The sequence below is a fragment of the Dendrobates tinctorius genome, unplaced genomic scaffold (genome assembly GCF_039654945.1).
Source record: "Dendrobates tinctorius isolate UK_male_01 unplaced genomic scaffold, ASM3965494v1 ptg000272l, whole genome shotgun sequence".
In the NCBI taxonomy this organism is placed as follows: domain Eukaryota; kingdom Metazoa; phylum Chordata; class Amphibia; order Anura; family Dendrobatidae; genus Dendrobates; species Dendrobates tinctorius.
In genome coordinates, this window is record NW_027361939.1 from 10,144,367 (window position 1) to 10,166,799 (window position 22,433).

Sequence of the window (22,433 nt, forward strand, 5' to 3'; positions counted from 1 at the left end):
TCCAGGGCTGAGGTTCCTCTGGGTCCAACTCTACCTCTGTGATCCCCTTGCCCTCGCGTCTGAAAAACAAGGAGTAAGGGGTATAGCCGGTAACTCTATGTACTCGGTTGTTATAGACCCATATTAGTTCAGGGACATATTCCGGCCAACGGGCCTTCTTGTCACTCTCCAGAGTATGCAACATTTGGATTAATGTCCGATTAAATTGCTCGCAGGCCCCGTTTCCCTGTGGGTGGTATGACGTGGTCCGAGATTTGTCAATACCGTAGAGACGGTGTAGTTCCTCCATTATTTTTCCCAAAAAACATGCTCCTTGATCAGAATGTATCCGTCGAGGGCAGCCGTAAACTTGTATAAAGTTTCTACAAATTGCGGAGGCGGCCGACTCCGCTGTCTGGTCTCGAGTGGGGGTGACCACAGCGAACTTAGTGAAATGGTCTACCACGACGAGACAGTGTTCATACCCCTGGAATGCGGGACCAATGGTCAGGTAATCCACTGTCAGAAGCTCGAGGGGCGCTGAGGTCACGATTGTTTGTACTGGGGCTTGCTGTGCGGGCGGTTTAGCTAATTCGCATAGGCGACACGTTTGGCAAGTCTCGTCCACAACACCATGCATGCCTGGATGGTAAATTTTCTGTTGTAACCATTGCAAGGTCTTTTGAGCTCCGAAATGAGCCCCTTTTTCATGGGCTTCTCGAGTCAGTTCGTTAAGTTGGGCTCCGGGCTCCGGGCGCAACTACCTGCCAACCCCGTCATAGATGTTGTTCGTGATGTCATTTTACGATACAATAGTCCCTTTCGGATAACCAGTCTCTCCCATTGTCGTAACATCAGCGACATGTCCTGAGTCAAAGTCTGTCTTTGGGAGTCAGTGTGCAGTCTGCCAGCGGTTACCCATTTCCGGAGAAGCCCAATTTCTTTGTCTTCTTGCTGCTGTTGGATCCACTTATCCCGGGATTGTTCCAGTATGCCCCTTAGGGTCTCCGTGGGAGGTACTTCCTGGGTGGCAGCTGTAAGCGCGGCAGCGGTGAGGGTGAACGGTATCTCTTCCCCTTCTGATTCGTCGTCTCGACTCTTCCCTGGGGTTGTATGTCGAATCCTGGAGAGAGCATCAGCGTGTACATTCTCGGCCCCTCTTTTATAGATGATTTTATAGTTGAATTTCGCCATCTGGGCCGCCCATCTCTATTCCAGAGCTCCCAGTTTGGCATTTTCCAAATGGGCCAGCGGGTTATTGTCGGTCTGCACCACTACTTCAGAGCCCGCCAGGTTCTCTGCGAACCGCTCCGTCATGGCCCACACTACTGTCAGGGTTGCGCTCGGAATCATGGAGTGAGCGGCTTCCATACGCAATCACTCTCTCCCGGCCATCTTGAACTTGTGACAACACAGCCCCCAGCCCGTGAAGACTTCCGTCAGTGTGCAGGATGAACGGTTGTGAGAAATCCGCATAAGCTAACACCGGATCATCCAAAAGCGCAGCCTTAAGGTCTTGGAAGGCCTCTTCTTGAGGTTGTCACCACTGGATTTTTCGTCCATTTGCCCCAGCGGGAGCCCCCTTCAGCAGGTCATGCAGGGCTCGAGCCCGGCATGCAAAATTCTTTACGAAACGACGGTAGTATCCGGCAAACCTCAGGAAGGCCCGCACGTCTTTTATCGTCTCGGGGGTAGGCCATCCCTGAATGACAGCAACCTTTTCCCGAGACAGCCTTATGCCCTCTGCTGAGACGACATGACCCAGATATTCGATCTGGGTGCGAAATAGATGGCATTTTTGGGGTTTTACCTTCAACCCGTACTTTTGCAGCCGTCCGAGTACCTGCCCCAACCGCTTCAGGTGGTCCTCAAAAGTGGCAGCATAGATGATATCATCCTGGTATATCAACGTGGCCTCAAAATTGAGATCTCCCAGACACTGCTCCATCAACCGCTGAAAGGTCCTCGGGGCGTTGGCCAGTCCGAACGGCATTCGATTAAACTCAAATAGCCCCATAGGAAGTATGAACGTCGTCTTTGCCCTGTCTTCTTCTGACATGGGTACCTGCCAGTACCCACTGGCCAGGTCCAAAGTAGAAAAGTACGTCACCTTCCCCAAGGCGGACAAGGATTCTTCTATACGGGGTAGTGGGTACGAGTCTTTGATAGTGCAAGCATTCAGCTTTCGATAGTCCACGCAGAATCGTAAGGTGCCATCCTTTTTGCGGACCAACACAATAGGAGCCGCCCAGGGGCTTTGGCTTTCTCGAATCACTCCCTTTCGTAGAATTTAGGCCAGCAAAGTTTTCACCTCTTGGTAGAGTTGTGGAGGAATCTGTTGATATCGTTCACGGATGGGGGCTGTTCCTGCCGTGGGAATTCCATGGGTGATGGCGGTGGTACATCCAAAATCTTGCTCATGACTAGCAAATACCTTGTGGTACTCTTCGAGCAGTGTTTTTATCTGAGAGACCTGGGCTGCAGTTAGTCCGGAGAGTTCGGCCCGCATTTGTTCCAGGATGATTCGACCCTTTTCCTGAGTTGAGATTTCGGTAGCCTGTAGAGTACGGACAGTTACTGCCCAGGGGTCCTCAGATTGCACTCTCAATTGAACTGCAGGGGCCGGTAGTACTTCTTCAAAAGGCCTTACTAGCTTGGCGAATTCTGTCCGTGGCTTCAGGGTGATGTCTTGGTCTTCAAGGTTGACGCAGCGCACCAGGACAGTTCCCTTCTGCACTGTGGTCAGGGAGCGAGCCACCAGTATGCCAGGGGGTAAGCGCTCCGAGTAGCATGGCTCCACATGCATCTCCATGCCTTCCAATGGTATCGGGGCTTGGATGGGCATGACCACCACTGTCTGTCCAAGGGGGCAGTACAAGCAGGGGAGCCACTGGCACGATGACTTTGCCCAGGGCCTCGCCCTCCTGGCAGTCCTGGAGGACTCGTGCTTCCCGCACCAACTGCTGGAATACCTGTCCTTGGGCCGTGCGGGAACCCCACTGTTTCAAGTTCTCATGCGTGGGATCATTGAGGAGTAGGTTGCCGAACTCCCGCAGTATGTTCATGCCCAGAATGACTGGGTGTTGTTTATCAGTTTCTCCGTGGGTCAGAACCACTCCTCTGCGGCCGAGGAATTTACCGCACAGCGTTACCGGTACCCACACCACCACTGCAACAGGGACCGGTAGTTGATTGGTGGCTACCAGTCTGATCATGGGGCCCCACTGGGGTCTCGCTGCCTCGGGGAAATTCTGCTGGAAATAAGTTGCAGGCATAGTTGTTACTTGTGACCCCGTATCCACCAGGCACCGGACGGCACAGCCCTCGACTTCTGCCCATACCACCGGACACTTTGCGACCAAATCTTCGGGACTTCCACCAATCGTGGTTTCAGGCTCCGAGCGGCGTCCCCCCAGCCCAGAGGCCTCTAGTTTAATGGCCGCCGGGGTGGGTATCTCCCACGCCGCGGACACTCTCGGGCGAAGTGGCCCGGCTCCCCGCACTCATAGCACCGGGTCTGCGAGGTCTGTCCGCCCCGGGTGGGGCGGGGTCCCCAGGGACCAGGGTTGAAACTAGGCCGTCCAGTCCCAAACTCAGTCCTTCTTTTCACTTCAGCCAACTCACCCTGGATGTTCTTCAACTCCTGCTTCATTTCCTCTACCCATTGAGGCTCCGCAACTGCGTTCAGGGAAGCCTCCACACTCCGGTCCTTCTCCACGGGGACCGCCATTCCCTGCTCCTGTTCTCGAGCGCGTGCTTGACTTCCCACCTCGGAAAAGTCTATACGTGGATTCATTCTAATCTGCTCCCGTAATGCCTGCTTTGTTAACGGGTCCCGCAGTCCAGTCACCCACAGGTCGCGTAGTGTAATGTCAACAGGTCCTACCCCTACGCTGTCTTTTCTTTCGATGGCCGTGTGTAACTCTTGGAGGACATTCATATACTGGGTGATGGTCTCCCCCTCCCCCTGGATCCGACTGAACAACCGGGTTCTTAACTCTCCCACGTTGGTTAGGTCCCCATGGGTCTGTTCTAAAATCTGCAAAACCTTATCGAAGGTCCCGAGGGTTTTAACATCACTGAATTCCGAGCCTCCCCGTCTAATGCCATGAGAGCGACTTCTGCTTCCAGGTCAGGAGTCATCGGATGCATTCGAAAGAGCCCCCGCATTCGCTCTGTCCAGCTCCATAGCATGGTATTGGAGCCGGAAAATCTAGGCAGGTTGTTCAGCATAGCCCCCAACAAAATGCTGGAAGAGGGCCCTCATTAGCTGTTGAGTTTACGGCCCTGCCCTGGTCTGGGGCGTCGTCCGCGCTTGGAGACTGCATCCTGCCGACTCCGCCAAGTTTAGGTAACAGCAGGTTCACAGGATGCAGTGATGAGACGCGAGACTGGTTGAACTTTGAAAAGCATATTTTTATAATTTTATAATTTGAAACCGCTAGGGCTATACTAAGCAACCAAAAAGGATAACATCAGTTGTCCTTGCAGGGACTCAGTACAACCCAACACTATTTGAAAAAAACACGACTAACCCGGCCGAGGCCGATTACTATGGGGCCACAGTATGGCCGTCTACGGGTCCTTATACTCTATAATGTCACTTATCCATCCTGACGTCCCTCGGCGTCTCTGTGGAAGCTGCGTTGCTGATGAAGCTGCTTTGGCGTCTTTGATAAGGCTGCTTTGGCGTCTTTGATGAGGCTGCCTTTGCGTTGCAGCCGCTGGGCACAGCTGCTGAAGATTTAGAGTAGTTTTCGGGAGTTCCAGGCCCCAGGAGGAGTTGGGGCACAACAGGCCCTGATGGAGTCCTGAGATGAAGTAACCCCCTGTTGTAACAGCGGGGTTGCGCTTGTTAGCGAGTTCAGTGGGACTCCTGTCCCCAAGAAGGGTTGTGTCGCAACTGTCTCTCTCAACTGTCAGTGTCCTTCCTGTTCTCTCACGCCCCCTCCGTCTCCTGCTCCGTGTCTGACGTATCACCAACTGACTCCTCTGCACGCTCCCTGTCCCTTTTATACTCGCCCCTTCCCTTGCTGTCCTGTCACTCTCAACAGTCCACTCTCCTCCTCTGTCCCCCTGTACTGTTTCCTTAGGAACTCAGATGGCTTTCCCCTTGGTTCTGGCCCGGACACTCTGCGGGGTCCTCCTCTCTACACTACCATGGTTGATGAAATCCGTCTTGTTGTTATTTAATCTTTATTTGTAGTTTTCAGTTAATGAGCTTATCGTGCTCTGTGGCGGCCTGTGGGGGGTCTTCATGTGGTGCTATGCTTACATATTCATCTGGATGGCTTATGATAGGTCACAGATATTACATACTGCATAGAATGGAAAAAAAAATTCTTAATCAAAATTGTGGGCAGTCGCACCTGCGCAGTAGCATCTATCTCATTCCGATAGATGACACTGCGCATGCGCCGCCGCTGGCGCCATTTTGCTACAGAAAAAAAATAACGCTCCGTCAAGATGGCGCCTGCACAGTAGCATGTATTGGAATGCGATAGATGCTACTGAGCTGCCGCCATTTTGATTAAGATATTTTTTATTTTTCCAACAAAACTATATGTCTAAATAAAATAAAAACATGCATAATATACACTCACTGGCCACTTTATTAGGTACACCTGTCCAACTGTGTGTTAAGACTTAATTTCTAATCAGCCAATCACATGGCGGCAACTCAGTGCATTTAGGCATGTAGACATGGTCAAGACAATCTCCTGCAGTTCAAACCGAGCATCAGTATGGGGAAGAAAGGTGATTTGAGTGCCTTTGAACGTGGCAAGATTGTTGGTGCCAGAAGGGCTGGTCTGAGTATTTCAGAAACTGCTGATCTACTGGGATTTTCACGCACAACCATCTCTAGGGTTTACAGAGAATGGTCCGAAAAAGAAAAAAAATCCAGTGAGCGGCAGTTCTGTGGCCGGAAATGCCTTGTTGATGCCAGAGGTCAGAGGAGAATGGGCAGACTGGTTCGAGCTGATAGAAAGGCAACAGTGACTCAAATTGCCACCCGTTACAACCAAGGTAGGCAGAAGAGCATCTCTGAACGCACAGTGCGTCGAACTTTGAGGCAGATGGGCTACAGCAGCAGAAGACCACACTGGGTACCACTCCTCTCAGCTAAGAACAGGCATCTGATGGCTACTTTCAGCAGGATAATGCGCCATGTCATAAAGCTCGAATCATCTCAGATTGGTTTCTTGAACATGACAATGAGTTCACTGTACTCAAATGGCCTCCTCAGTCACCAGATCTCAATCCAATAGAGCATCTTTGGGATGTGGTGGAACGGGAGATTCGCATCAGGGATGTGCAGCCGACAAATCTGCGCCAACTGTGTGATGCCATCATGTCAATATGGTCCAAAATCTCTGAGGAATGCTTCCAGCACCTTGTTGAATCTCTGCCATGAAGAATTGAGGCAGTTCTGAAGGCAAAAGGGGGTCCAACCCGTTACTAGCATGGTGTACCTAATAAAGTGGCCAGTGAGTGTAGATCGTATCATGCTACAGTGCAGGCACCAGTGCTTGCCTGATGAATGTGAATTTTTTTTTCAAATAACATTCTACGCAGTGTGTAAAATAGGGGGCAGGTCACAGAGGGATCAGTGACCTGTCATAAGCCCATACAGATGCATATGTAAACCGAGCACCAAACAAAGCCCTGCCCACGGGCTGCCCACATCTCCTCTCACAGGACGCTCCGGAGCACAAGAATCTCATTAACTGAAAATTATAAATAAAAATTAAACAACTGTAAGGGGGTGAAGAGGAAGAAGAGCACAAAAGGGGATACATCTCGTGCTCCGTGTCCGGAACCGCCTAGTCAGACGGCAGGGTTGCCGGGGGAAGACTTTCGGACCTGGACCGACTGGACCATGTGACCGTGGGGGGCGGTGACGGGGAAGAAGAGAGGACGGACAGGAAACTGCAGAGTCAGGGTGGGAAAGCAGTGAGCGGATAAGAGAGCAGGCTGCTACACTGCGCACCCAGAGAGAGAGTTCCCCGTCTGAGGACTGAGTCTGAAGGACAAAGCGATGTGAGTGTCGTATTTGAGTACGTGGACCCGGTAACCTCCGTGACCAGAGGAGACTTCCCCCTGACAGTATTGAGACAGTGACGCGAGCGCGCAGTCCCGGGAGCCGCAGTGACAAGCCGGAGCCCCTGATTGTGGTGAAGAGACTTAACAGTGTGCGCAGCATCGCTCCTGCAGTGAGACAAGCGGGGTATTACACAGAGACTCAGGGCAGGGAGACCCAGGTTCCGCATCAGCTCTCAGCTTCCTGCTTTAACTCCTGGAGGTCCCAACCACATCTTGAGCAGTCACTGTAGAGACTGCACACGCCGCTGTTGCCGGTGCCGACATGGGAGAAGTATACCCTTCAATCAAGCTTTCCCTGGACTGATAAGTTTTAATTATCTGAGTTTAACCGTTTTAATGCTGCATTACCTTTTAATTGCTGATATTCAGCTCCATTGTTCTGGTTTACTGTTATACTCTATCATTTAACCCCCTACTGTTCCTCCCTGCGTGGAGAGAAAAATCCCTGTAAATAAACCTTTAACTTTTGGTCTGTCTCAGATCCGTGGCGACATTCTCCGTACCTGCAGGTTATTACACAACCAAAAGATGGGTTTAATCACTCAGGTATCATTTTAATCAGTATAACAGCACCAACCTGTCAGTGTCTATAGTTTACTGAGCACAATCCTGCTGACGGATTGGCTTTAATTAGAGTCTTGTATGAAATTCTGCTTGCTATCACAGAGCCTTGGCTACCAGTGTCATGAAATGGTGTATCATTCATCTGTCCATGCACCAGTAACAGGTCCTGCCTCCCACCTATAGTTATGGTACATTGCAACAGGAGCATCTCCAAATAATTTCCTAATTGAAGGTCCAATGGTAGTTCCAAGACTCTGTGTGTCCAATTTAAGTAAGTGAAGCTGTAGTCCAGTGGTGGGGAACTTCAGCCCACAAGTAATTTACAGCTTGAGATGCTATTTCTTCTGGCCCCCTTGCAGATTCCCAGAGACTGCAGTCCTTGGCTATTGCCCCATTTTGCTGGTAGACCTTTAATTCCTCCCTAGGTCATTAGTACGCACTTGCAGTTTTCTCTGAGGTGCACGCAACGTATGATAACGCTGACACTGGCTAGTGTCAAGACGTTCTTTGCGGGCGGATTTAGTGCCCTGCTGTTCCGTCCTGGCAATGAAGGAAGCAGTCGCAGTGTCTCCTATGTAATGAATACAGCAGCCTGTGTATCCTTTGTGATGTGTGTACACCAGTCTCAGTGGCTGTTTCCTATGCACTGTGTAAACACCAGCCCCTGTGTCTCCTATGTGCTGTATAAAAAACAGCCACTGTGTCTCCTATCTGCATATAACCATGTGTCCCAGTGTCTCCTATGTGTATATACTAGTCCCAGTGTCTTCTATGTGATATATATACCAGTCCCAGTGTCTCCTATGTGATATATATACTAGTCCCGGTATCTCCTATGTCATGTATTTGCCAGTCCCAGTGTCTACTATGTGATGTATATACAGTTACATCTAAAAGTTTGGGCACCCCTTGTTAAAATTACTGTTATTGTGAACAGTTAAGCTAGTTGAAGATGAAACGATCTCTAAAAGGCCTAAAGTTAAAGATGACACATTCCGTTTGTATTTCAAGTAAAAAAATGTATTTTCATCTTTTACATTTTAAAAATTTACAAAAAGGAAAATGGGCCGATGCAAAATGTTGGGCACCCTGCATGATTAGTACCTAGTAGCACCACCTTTTGAAAGTATCACATCTTGTAAACGCTTTTTGTAGCCAGACAAGACTCTTAAATTTTTGTTTGAGTGATTTTCATTCATTCATCCTTGAAAAATTCTCCCAGTTCTGTGAGATTCTTGGGTTTTCTTTCATGCAGTGCTATTTTGAGGTCTAGCCTCAGATTTTCAATGATGCTCAGTTCAGGTGACTGTGAGGACCATTGTAAAACCTTCATCTTGCACCATTTGAGGTCGTCTATTGTGGATTTTGACGTGTGTTTATGATCATTATCCTTTTGTAAAAGCCATCCTCTTTTCAACTTAAGCTTTTTTACAGAGGGCGCTATGTTTGCATCAAGAATTTGTTGAAATTTCATTGAATCATTTCTTTCTTCAACCCGTGAAATGATGTTCCCCCATGCCATTGGTTGCAGCACAACCCCATACCATGATTGATTCAGCCCTCCATGCTTAATGGTTGGTGAGATGTTCTTTTCCTGAAATTCTGTGCCCTTTTTTCTCCACACATACTTTTGATCTGTGACGTCTGCCTGTGGTCTGGGCTGCAGCCAGACAACACCCCGAGAAACACTGACACCCTTTACCCCTATACAGGGATCTGGATTTATAGCAGAGCCCAGGAGGCGCTGTCTGAATAGAAGCAATGACCAGAGCAGGACGGTCGCCAGAAAGGTGTTCCAATACAGGACACAGAGGCAATGATAGCCGAGACTAAACCAGTCAGGCAGAAATGGTATAAAAACAGTAGACAGAAGCAGAGTCAGATTCCAGGCCGAAGCCAGAGTCATAAACCAGGAGAGTCGCAGAGGTACAGAATCGTTAGGCAGAAGCAGAGTCAGAATCCAGGCCGAAGTCAGTCATAAACCAGGAGAGTCGCAGAGGTACAGAATCATTAGGCAGAAGCAGAGTCAGAATCCAGGCCGAAGTCAGAGTCATAAACCAGGAGAGTCGCAGAGGTACAGAATCGTTAGGCAGAAGCAGGGTCAGAAGTCCAGGCCAAAGTCAGAGTCTGTCAAACAGTAATTCACACAGTAACACGCAGGGAAACCAAGAATATATCCGGCGGCCTGCAAGAGCAGTCCCAGGGTATTTGAGGGATCAGGTCATCCCTCACAGGCTCCTGGGCTGATGATGTCATCCGGACCACCCCCAGGACCAGGCTGGATGGTGATGCACCAGCCTCTTCATGACTGACCGAGGAGCGAAGCCTGCGTCCAGTGGACGCCTGCGCAGGAGCCTCATAACTATCGCAGCCATCACTCGGGGTTGAAGCACAGCGCCTCGCAGAGACCGAGGCCGGAACCGAAGGCCACAAGTCAGACGGTGATGGGACAGTCCGGCGCCTCCTAGTGGTCGAGGCCGGGACAGCAGGCCCTGAGTCTGACGGTGATGTGACAGTCCGGCGCCTCCTAGTGGCCGAGGCCGGGACAGCAGGCCCTGAGTCTGACGGTGACGTGAAATGATCATTGTGGTCAAAGAGTTCTACTTTAACCTCATCGGTCCACAAGACTTGTTTTCAATATCCATCAGGCTTGTTTAGATGTTCTCTTGCATACTTCTGACACTGAATCTTATGGTGAGGATGCAGGAGAGGTTTTCTTCTGATGACTCTTCCATGAAGGCCATATTTGTGCAGGCGTCTCTGAAGAGTAGAATATGTACCACAACTCCAGAGTCTGCGATCTTTCCAAAGGTCTTTTGCAATCAAGTGGGGGTCTGATTTGCTTCTCTAGCAATCCTGTGAGCAACTCTGACTAAAATTTTGCTTGATCTTCCACACCTTATCTTGACCTCCACTGTTTCTGTTAACTGCCTTTTCTTAGTTACATTTTGAACAGAGGAAATGGCAACTTGAAAATGCTTTGCTATGTTCTTACAGCCTTCTCAAGATAATTATCAATTAGACCTCAGCATCAGTGTCTCTCATGTGATGTCTAAGTGATAATTACCTTGTTAATTTTGTACCGCCGGCGACTTAGGTATAAATATCAAAATGGCCATTGGCACAAAGAAGGTTTCCCACATCTGCATTAGTCCAACTTTTAGGGCCTGATTATCGAGCAGTGCCAAGTATCACGTGATGCTCGAGTGCTCAGGTCCCCGTAAGAACCTCATTTGAGTCATCTGATCTGGGCGCCGCACTGAAGCAGGGTATTCAAGAGCAGGGACTCCTCTGACAGCCAGACTCTTTGCGAGCTGTAAAGCTCTAATGTCATGCTAGGTGAAGGATAAGTAAGTGCACAACCATGGGAAGTAGGAAGGTAGAGCCCAAACACTAGGGAAGAGAGGGAGTGGAGACCCCTAAACGGATCTATAATCACCCTGCCTGCCCTAAACATCCCTATATAGGTTCTGCACTTATCGCCGAGCAGAAACCGAATCCCTGCCTGACCCTAGCGATAGGCCCTACATAGGGAGGGGATGGAGTTAGTACTAGTCAGTCCTCACTAAAACTAAAGACAGAGAGGGTAGATGGATGGAGGAACACTTAGCTTGAGAAGACAACAGAGACGTCACACAAGCAATCCTCCAAGGGTCCTCAAGGAAGACACTAACAGACTGCTAGAACTTCCAACAAAACTGAGGCAAGTATGAGCTAAGATCTACACCATGGTGCAACAATTGAATGTATTTAAACCTTCAGCACAGGTGTGTGATTAGCAGCAGAAGTTGGAGGTAATTATTGGGTCCTAGAGGGATAAGGATATCGCTCCATAACAGAGATGCAAAAATCAAGAAGCTGCTTGAGCTAAACGCAAAGACCTTCTGCAGCTGGGTCCAGGATGACTGTCTGTCACACCTGACACCCCATCTGAAGAGATAGAGACTGTCCTCCAGAAATGCTTCAGTTTCATATTCAATTCCATTAAGCTTGCTACTCAAGTTGAGCACGTGCAAGCGTCCGACATGCTCGATTCGAGTACCGAGCACTCGAGCATTTCAGTGCTCGGTCAACTCTATTGCTAAACTATACTGAATAAAGCTGAGTTTGGACTTTATTTCTGAACTGTCTGTGAAGTTGTCATTGTCAGTTGCACATCCCACACACACAAATCCTGACAGAAAAAAGAAATGTGACAGGAGTATAAAATTAGATAGACATGCTAAAAGTATGGAAAGTTATATAGAAATTATAAATACTGAAAAGGAAATAAAGACAGAGGAGTAAGACTAGAGACAATATGCTAGTGGGGGTGCACTACCATTATCACCATTTTTCAGCTAATTCTCTATTATAGATAAAAAAATATATATAATAACACTTTTTTAAAGCCATTATGTCAGGAAATGTTCTCGAGTGGCTGTCTCATTTGCACACACATTGTTCTCTCTTTACACGTGACAGTACCAACGCCAAACCTTATTTATTCCATTTTTTTTAAGCTTCCTTACTAATTACTAAAAAGGCTTTGGTGACACTTTAAAAGGGAATTGCATCCATTCTCCCATTTACCACAGCACAGACTGGGAAATCTACATGTTCCGTCAGTAAGTCTTTTATCTCACATGAATAGACAATAAGGCAACAAAGAACTCAATCATATAACGTTGCCTAATATAGGTATAAGTGCTGACATTAGACAGGTAATATATACGACGTATGCACAGAAAATCGATCAGCGGAAAACAGAGTATGGTAATTAGTAATAACTAGCTTGGCCCATGCAAAATTTTCACACATTGGTCGTCGGGGGCGCAGGCAATTTCAGAATAAGCAAGCTGGTCAAATGTAAATGTATCTCATGAGCTGATGAACACAGACAGGTATTAATATATGTAGATTGATAATACAATAAATTGGTTTGATAAGTAGAGGCCAAAAAATGTTTTCCGATTGAGGTGCCACCTGCAGGTCATTGTGTCTTTCTGCAGGTTTATGAAAATGAATGTTTAAACTGTATTTAGTGATAAAATCGTGAATGTGTGGTTTGATTGGCTGAAGGGATCAAGTTTACCTTTCAAATGGTGTATTTTAACTGTGTGTGGGGCGAAGTAATCCCCGAAAAAGCAGTACATGTATACAAATGTGTTGATAATGTGCTTTGGGGTACTGTGGTGCCACCTGCCCGTCATTTTTCCTTACTGCAGGTTTATGAAAATTAAAGTTTAAACTGTATTTTGTGGTCAAATCATGAATGTGTGATTTGTTTGGCTATTCTCTTGCTGAAGGGGGCAAGTTTACCTTTCAAATGGTGTATCATTTGTGTGTGTGGGTGCAGTATGTTTTAATGTTTTATTTATTGAAATCTGCAAGTTACATCCGAAAGAAAGCAATCAACAAAGTAGCTTACAAAATTATTATATACGGTAACCTACAAATTCCACTTTTCGGGAGTTAAACAGATGGTTTGAAATATCAATTCATGGCAAAAACTATTGATATATAGAGGTTTAAGGACAACAACAGCCTTAAAGGAACTTCCAGTAGCAAGATTATCTGGGTTCAAATCTGGGTTCTTCCCATCCACACGCCCCTGCTACATCACATATGCCATGATTTCAAACAAAGATGAAGAAGAACAAAAAAGAAGAAAAGAAAAAAAAAAACAGTATAGGGAGTAAAGGGACAGGAGGTCAAGTAATGAAAGGGAGAAGTTGGGAGATAGGGGTGGAATATAGGGGAAGTAAGGGGAGGGGGGGGGGGGAGAGGGGAACACTAGGCAACAAGGGTTTCGTCCACTCTGATAAAGCCGAGCAAGGAGGCCACTATAGCCTTATCAACTTCTACTAATGGATCTGAATCGGGTCCATGGGTGCCATACTCTTTCAAAAGCTGAAAGTGAGCCATTCACCAAGGCAGCCAGTTTGGCTACTTGATATAGCATATCTACCTTCTCTTGCAATTGGGATATAGATGGAGTGGTAGTTGTCTTCCAGTTCATAGGTATCAAAAGTTTCGCTGCTGAAAGAATGTGTTGAGTCAACAGAGCAGTATTCTTATGTCCAGTCGGTGACAAAAAATTTAAGAGCACTATCTCCGGTGTCAATGTAAGCTTTTTGGCCACAATTTCCCCGATATAATCCTCTACTAGTCGCCAGAACTGCAGCAGGGGTGGACAGGACCACCACATATGTAAGTATGTTCCCTCCGAGTCACAGCATCTCCAGCATCTAGTAGAAGACCCCGTCTGCCAATAAGTGTTCTGCTGTGGTGTAATATACCATCTGGCGACAATTTTAAAAGAATTCTCTTGTGTTCTAACGCATTGTGATGGGCCATGAGAAGAATTATAAATGTGTGATATTTGATTTGGGGTAAACTTGTATCCCAAATCCTTTTCCCAATGTGTTATATAGGCTCTTTTGAGGCAACAGTCAGTTATATTTAAAATCTGGTAAATAGACGACATTATCTTTTTGGGTTTATCCTTTGTTGCACAGAGAGTCTCAAATGCAGTCAGTGGGCAGGTAACGTCTGCTCCTAAAAGATACTGTGCCAAGGAGTCTCTTATAGAGCCGAATTGTATAAAGGTCAAGTTGGAAAGCCCTGGTTGCTTCTTCAGTTCCTGAAAGGAGGGGAGTGCCCCGTCCGTTAAGAGTTCATCAACCGCTACATTTGCCAGGGAACCGGGTTTGATTAGATCATTGTCTCGGGAATAAGATGCGTGTGGCATTATATCTGCCAACTTGAGTAAGGGGGACAAAGGGGGAACTAGAGTTTTCACCAATCCCTTCCATAATTTTAAGGTAGCTTTGGTGTGTATATTAGGTAAATTTTTGTTTATGTTTTTACAAGGATATGCCAAAAGGATGGATCTCAGGGGATAAGGTGCTAGTGCTTCCTCCACCTCAATCCACTGCTTATTGTTAGGAGACCGCAACAGGTCTACCACTCTGGTAAGCATTGTCGCATGGTAGTACCTTACTATGTCTGGTGCACCCATCCCACCCCTCGATTTGTTTAATGTTAATGTCCTGTATGCTAATCGGGGCTTCTGCTTTTTCCAAACATATCTGCGGAATAATGTATTAATTTTAAGAAGATACGATTTGGGGATGGTTATAGGGAGCATTTGGAAGATATATATGAACTTGGGTAAGATTAGGCTCTTCAGTAAATTTTTCCTTCCCATCCACGACACATACGAGTCCCTCCATGATTTCATGATGGTTTCTACTGAGGCAATTAGGGGGGGAATATTCTGTTGAAAAAGGTCTCTATCCGATCTTCCTATCTTTACACCTAAATATTTGATATATTGTTTTGGCCAGGTGAATGGGTATGTACTTTTTAGTTTAGCTAAGGTATTCGGGGACATATGTATGTCTAGCGCTTCCGACTTAGACATATTTACTTTAAAATTGGAAATTTTGCTATATTGATCTATGAGATCCATCAATGTTGGGAGTCCCAGCAAAGGATTAGTCATCAAGACTAAGAGATCGTCCGCAAATGCCGCTATTTTATAGTGTGTCTTATTGATACGAATACCCTCTATTCCCTCATGTATTTGTATGGCCTTTAAGAGAGGTTCCATTGCTAGCACAAATAACAACGGGGATAGGGGACAGCCCTGTCTTGTTCCGTTCTTTATAGTAAATGCATCTGTTGTAAAATCGTTAATCCTAATATGTGCCTTGGGCTTATCGTACATTGCCATTACGGCTGCTATAAACGCTTCAGGTATCTCAAACTTGATCAGCACTTCCCGTAGGTATACCCAGTCCACCCTGTCAAAGGCCTTCTCTGCATCTGTTCCAAGAAGCATCAATGGGAGTTTACGATTTTTTGCGTATTGAAGAAGGTGTAATACTTTGTGGACATTATCCCTTCCCTCCCTTCCACCCACAAACCCGGTCTGATTTAAGGAAATCAAATTTGGCAATGACTTGGCCATTCTTTTTGCCATCAGCCCTGCTAGGATTTTTAGGTCCACATTAAGGAGAGAGATTGGCCTATAGCTACTACATTGCTCAGGATCCTTCCCCTCTTTGTGTATTAGGGATATTCTGGCTGTAAGCATTTGGTTTGGCAATGGGTGGCCTTGTAAAACTGCGTTGCAAACGTTCAATAAATGTGGGAGTAGGAGGCCAGAGAAGGATTTATAGTAAAGTGCTGAGAATCCATCTGGACCGGGCGCTTTCCCCTTCGGGCACTTTGACAGGGCGGACTGTAACTCCCCTAGTGAAAAAGGTCTAGTGAGATATTGTTTTTGGGAATCAGACAAGACAGGCAGATCTAAAGTGCTTAGGAAGGACCTAGTGTCCATGCTTCTTTTAAGTGCGGAATCGGCGTTATCTTCCGGACGGAGATTATATAATTTCTTATAGTAGTCAAGGAATGCCCGCTCCATGTGCTCAGGAGTTTGCGAGCTTAACCCTTGTTCATTCTTGATTGAGTTAATCAGCGTACCTGACTGCCGCTTCCTTAGTTGTGATAACATTAATTTGGATGCTTTGTCTCCATGGACGTACATTCTGTTTTTCCATGTTGCATAGAGCTTAGCAGATCTCGAGTTTAATATGTCTTTAAGTTGCTGTCTTTTTTGTTGCAGCTTCTCTAAGCTATGTTGATCTATTTTATGTTTATGTGTAAGCTCCAGCTGTGATATACTATCATAAAGATCCTGGATTTCTTTTTGTTGAAGTTTATTTAGAAAGGAAGTGATAGATATCAACTCCCCTCTGACAACTGACTTATGTGCTTCCCATAGTATCTGTGAGGAAATTTCTGGTGAAGCATTTTGCTCAAAATATTGGGAAAGCACTTTGTTTATACGTGTCTGTACCTCGGTACTTCCAAGTACTGACTCATTGAGCCGCCATACTCTATGTCGGGGAAAGGCTTTAGATAATGAGAATTTTAACAAAACCGAAGAGTGATCGGAATAAATATTCGGGATTATTTTCGCCTGTTGTATATTGGCAAGCATTTTACTGGATATAAAAATATAGTCTAAACGGTGGTAAGATTTATGAGGGTGGGAGTAGAAGGTGTAGTCTCGGTCAGAGGGGTTTAGATATCTCCATGTGTCAATCAATTGTAGAGATCCCAATTGTGACTTTATTCTGTAAAGATCTTTAGGTGAGAGCGAACTTTTCTGTTTAGTCGTGTCTAGCAAAGGCTCTAATGCAACATTCAAGTCCCCACCCACTATCAATGCACCCTCTCTAAAGCCATCAATTTTTCTCAGTGTTGAGAGTACCCATCTCAATAGTTTTTTATTTGGTGCGTATAAACTGCACAATGTTACAAGGGCACCGTTTAGTAGACCTTTAACAAAGATGTAACGACCCTGAGGGTCCGCCATAGTTTCTCTTAGCTGGAAGGGCACTCCCCTTGCCACTGCTATTGACACTCCTCTGGAACCGGATTGGGTGGTTGTCGCATGAAACCATTTATCATATATCGAGCTTTCAAAGGAGGGCAATTTATCCGGTTTGAAGTGCGTTTCCTGAATAAGCAATACTGCTGCCTGCTGTTTTTTGAATAGTTGTAATGTGTGGCGTCTAGTGTTTGGAGAATTCAGCCCATGTGCGTTAAAAGAGATGAATGTGTGTACCTTATCCGAATCCATCATGTTTCTGTACACAGCAGCATCCTTGCAGCTCACGACGGAGACGAATCCCTGTGCCTATGGGAGTGGGGAGGGGGTCTAGGACAAGTAGACCAGACGAAAGAAAGAAAAGGGTAGAGAAAACAAAAAGGTGAAGAGGGGGAGAACACAATATTAACATTATCCATGTTATTATGTTGCACAATATCATTGACCAATATGCCAACGTACCATAGTTACCTACTGACATTGTTTCATAGAGTGCCAGCTTGAGGAAAATTCCAATCAACCTTATAAACTAAATATGAAATATGAAATGCTCCATTCTAGGAGAATGCCCAGTTTGGGCTGTAACTAGATCTAGGTTGAAACCTTACAACGAATTATTGGATAGATGTGGCAGCAGTGCTTACCCATATTTGGAAAAGCACGCCAACCCCATCAGATTTGCTTCAACCACATTCAATACCCCAACTGGGGTAGACACCAAGAAAACTTAACTGCAAAATCTGGGTCTAACCCAAAGATCAAGTATTGTCTCTGGAGTCCTTAGGAAGCGAGGTCTTTGTCAGCTTCCTTTTCAGCCTTTGTGATTTTGGCGTCAGGGCTATCTGCCACGCCGGGTCATCTGGTAGCGGGTGCAATAGGGTCGCCGAATGGAAGGACTCCAGGTCCGGGTAGGCCTCCAGCTCAATCCCCAAGGATTCACATGCCTCTTTGATGTCTTGTGATGTTCTTGCTGAGATACCTTTGTCTCCATTTGTGATATGTACTCCAAACGGGAACAACCATCTAAAACGGATGCCTTTTTTTATCAATGCTTCAGTGAACGGTTTCAAGATCCTCCGCTTCCTGAGAGTGCTAGCCGATAAATCCTGGAAAAGTTTAATTTGTGAGCCTTCATACGAGATCTCCTGCGCCTCCCGCGCTCTGCGAAGAACTAAGTCTTTTGCTCGATAATCGAGGAAGCGACAGATCACATCTCGTGGAGTTTCCCCTTGAGAAGGCCTCGGACGCAATGCTCTGTGTACTCTCACCAGTTCGATTTCCTGTGGATCTGATTCATTAAGTAGATCTTTGAATATCTCTTGTGTTGCTTTCCATAACGCCTCAAAGGCCACCGTTTCAGAAAGGCCTTTAACTCTTATGTTGTTACGACGTTCTCTGTTTTCATGATCTTCTAGCACCGTGTGAATTGTATGTAGTTGGAGTTCATGGACTTTTAAAGAGTCTAGTACAGCGTTCGAACTTTGTGTCATGGCAACTTGCGAATTTTCCAATGTCTCAAGTCTGTGGCCTTGAAGTTTTAGGTCGTGTTTTATCTCTGCAAGTTCTTGTCCTATTGGCTCAAGAGCTTTAGACAATATACGTTTGATGAACGAACGAGTGACTAAGGCCTCTCTCGCTGTGCTGCCTGTGTCAGAGTCACTCTCCGGTTCAGAATCTGAATCTTCTAATGAGGTCAAATCACGAAGCTTGGGTGGTTTAAGAGAATCTGACGGAACCGTTTGTTTTTTAAGAAAGTCATCCATGTCTGTTTGCGTAGTGGATTTTGTAGGTTTGGGCATGCTCTTTTGCGTTTTTACGCTAGATCTCCCCATTTTTGCAGTTATCTAAAGCAGAGAAGAATAGAGCAGTTTGAAGATTAGAATTCCTCTCGCTGGCTATGAATTTAGCTAATGTTCCATTTTATGCCCAATCTTATAAGTGATAAACAATGGAAAGAGATGTCGTTCTGGCTCTGGTCACTAGATGGCAGTCTATAACCACTTTCTGCTGGTTTTCCAGAAAATCCTCTCTTATATCCGTTCAGCTAGGTATAACATGGGTTAATTAGAAAGCAGATAAGGGGGGGAGGAAAGGTGTAGGGACAGCACTGGTGGGGGGGGGAGCGCTTAATACAGATCTAAGGCTCCTTATATTACTCCCTTCTCTCCTCGCACCCCTCGGGTCAGACAGTCTCAGGCCCCCACTTGATTAATTGATTATCTCCTTTATTGCTACGGAGTTAGGGAGAATGACCATGCTCTCCTGATCCTCTGTCCCCTGAATCAGACCCCCCTGCTCAAGACACTCCGTCACCTTGCTTCTGTTATTTCAGCGTTACCTCAGCTCCCGGAGACGCTTGATTCCCTCAGATCTCTCTCACTGATTGCAGAGAGGGGAGGAGGCTGAAGCGTGCCGCTGCACGTCTATTCTAGGTCCCGGGCCGCGTGTCTTCTGCAAGCCCGACGGGACTATTTTCAATGCTGCGGCGTGATACACACTCTCTGTAGCCGTCCCCCAGCTATGAGAACAGTAGCGATTTTGTGTGTCCTGGTCTGGGGATTTCGCAATGGTACCTTATCTGCAGGGGAGGGTCAGCTCCGGGGTCTCTCTTATCTGACAGCCTTAGGTCAGGGGTGAAGTCTTCTGCCCGAGGCGATGGTGCTGTTAGCAGTATATCCTTCCGCCACTCTGGCAATCTCCCGCCTGCAGGGCCTCAGTTAGATGAATCCCTTCTTTATCCCGAACGTGACTCACCACCCAGGGTCTATGCGATCCAGTGGGGTCCTGGTTTGGGTTGTAATGCGGGGATGGTATAAAAAGAAGGCTCTGGTGATATTAGAGCCCCTTTTGGTGCATTTGTCCGGGAGCTCAGGTTTCCTGCTTCTTGCTCCACCAACGTTCAGGCTCCGCCCCCCCGTGTGGGTGCAGTATGAATGAGGATACAAAAGAATCACAGAAAAACAGTGTTTAGAAATAATAGAATAGATAATAAAGGTATGCCATTAAAGATTGATCACTAGCGATCCGACCAATGGGTAGCCCACCAAGCCCCAGGATGGAAAGGAGGTGGCTCAAGGGATGTCACTTTTCTAAACATTTTATAGAGTCCTTGTCATAGAAAATATTAAGATCCCTAAAGCCACACTAGTGAAGGGACATTCACCCCCCTCCCTCCTCGCCTTTAACATTGAATTGCAGTTAGAAAATGAGCTTACATTCTAAGTCTCTAAGGGTATGTGCCCACCATCCAGTGCTTTGGGCGCAGTTCACCTGCGCTGCATCCAAAATGCGGCATCTAGGTTACAAGCACAGTGGATGGGATTTCAATAAATCCCATTCCCACTGAGCTTCTGTTTGACTCAGCCGTGGTGTGGGCTTGTGAGCCGCAGCATGTCTCACCCAGAGCAAGTCATTGCATGCGATAAATCTGCATGGTTCATGGAACAGAATTTTGTGATTGGAACAGAATTTAACAAAAAAAAACCAAACTCTGCAAAATGCTTCATAAGCTACGCGATTATCCTGGTGCCTAGAAGATGCCATGTGCACATACTGTAGTGATAATCACATAGTTGCCATATAAGTGTATTTAAAAGGAAGATTCTTCTCTAAAATCCCCCTCAAAATGGTTTTTGATGTGATCTTCACAGTGCCTCCAACACCGCAAAACATGAACACCGTGCACAGCAATTTCAGAACGACTTGCTGTGCACATGTTCCATCGTATGTCGCTTCTTTTAACCACTTCAGGATTCAGAAACCTTTAAAAATGTGAAAATAAGTGACTTGTTCATTTTCAGGTGGCTCGGTTTGCTGCAAATTACACAGTAAGTTTTTTTTTTTTGTAATGCCTTTTATGTGTATTTTGAATCCTGGAAAATCTACGTAAAAAAACATCATGTGAACATACAGTACCTCTGTATCTCATTTGGGCTCATAATCTAAATTGCGCAAAATAAATAACAACCCTCTATCAAATCTAAACTCCCTAAGAATATGTTCACACTGCATCCATTTTTCAAGAAAAGGGTGCTTCAGGAAATTTCTTTTTTTTTTGAGATTTGTGAACCTGAAGAGTGTTTTGTTAGTCATTTTTTGGTCTTTTTTTGTGTGTTTTACCTGAACTCGTATTTACTGGATATTTATAAATTAATTAAATACTAGCATTTTTTGCATCAAAAACGCACAAAAAAAACACCCAGGGATCTTCCAGGCATTTTTTAGTATTCTTTTCTATTGTAAAGCATTGAATTTCTTCCTAATTAAAACGCCTGAAGAAAGTATGTTAGGGAATCTGTTACCAAGATTTCCTACTCTATATGATAGCAGTATAATGTAGGGGTAGAGACCCTGATTCCAGGGATGTGTCACTTACTGGGCTGCTTTCTGCAGTTTTAGTGAAGTAACTGCTTTATCTGTTGCAGATCTAGCAGTTCTCAGAATGCCGAGCCCTGTATAACCCCTCCTACATCATTGATTGGCTGCTTTATGTATACACTATGCAGAAAGCTGCCAATCATTACTGGGGGTGTATTTAACTTTCCAGTAGCAGGCCAAGTAATCTTTTACTGAAATCTGCTGATAAAACAGTGATTTTTTTTTTTAAAAAAGCAAGCAGCCTAGTAGGTGCTGTCACTAGAATCAGGATCTCTGCCCCTAAATTATGCTGCTCTCAGATTGGATGGCAAAAATCTGGTGACAGATTCTCTTTCTTGGCGTCTTTTAAAATACTGAAGCATTTAAAAGAAGCTCAAAAGCCTGAACAAGTCGTTTTACTACAGAAATTAATATGTGCATTTGTTTGAGCCTTTTTTTGGTGGCAAAAAAAGACGCAGTGTGAACATAACCTAAAGGTGTTTTCCCGACATGGGGAGTAACTATAGGGGCTGAATGGTTAGAAAACAGCGCCATGTGTCAGCACTAAACTACTACTTTGGCCTATATCTGATAGTAGTGACTCAGGATAAGTGACAGGACTCATCCACATCTGCCTTGTGCAAGGGATAAGCAGCAACGGACGATGCTCATCCAAAGCGTTCGGCAGCTCTGCCTCCTGACTGATGGGGATAAGCGGCAACACTTATCCAAAGTATTAGCGCTGAGTCCTGATACCTGACTGGCGGCATCAGGTGCAAGGGATAAGCGGCAGTGTCCGTCGCTTACATCTCTACACAATGTCTGTCTCTTTCGCTATTTGCCTTCACTGCCTATGGCACTTGTATACCTTGCCTCGGCCCTGTATATATGTATAGTACCTCTGTCGCAGAATCACAGACCCCTCATAACTTACAGAATTTTGCATATAATGATTTTACTACACGTCCCCATCACTTTAATGTTACTAAATTATTGCTTCAGATCACTTAAAAGAAGATAAAAAAAATATATAAAACCCACATCG

At 45.9% G+C, this 22,433-nt stretch overlaps 1 protein-coding gene across 1 annotated transcript; it reads right to left on the bottom strand.

Moving 5' to 3' along the window:
- Window positions 1-14,629: 14,629 nt before the first annotated feature.
- LOC141070520 (uncharacterized) lies at window positions 14,630-19,731 on the bottom strand. Its single transcript, XM_073559523.1, has 2 exons — window positions 19,606-19,731; window positions 14,630-18,876 (listed from the first exon to the last, which is right to left on the bottom strand). Exon 2 carries the CDS (start codon window positions 18,862-18,864, stop codon window positions 17,791-17,793), a length of 1,074 nt encoding a protein of 357 aa, XP_073415624.1. The 5' UTR covers window positions 18,865-18,876; window positions 19,606-19,731; the 3' UTR covers window positions 14,630-17,790.
- Window positions 19,732-22,433: the final 2,702 nt, after the last annotated feature.

Coding starts and splice junctions, on each gene's coding strand:
- LOC141070520 (XM_073559523.1), bottom strand. CDS start 18,864: ATGGGGAGATCTAGCGTAAAAACGCAAAAGAGCATGCCCAAACCTACA.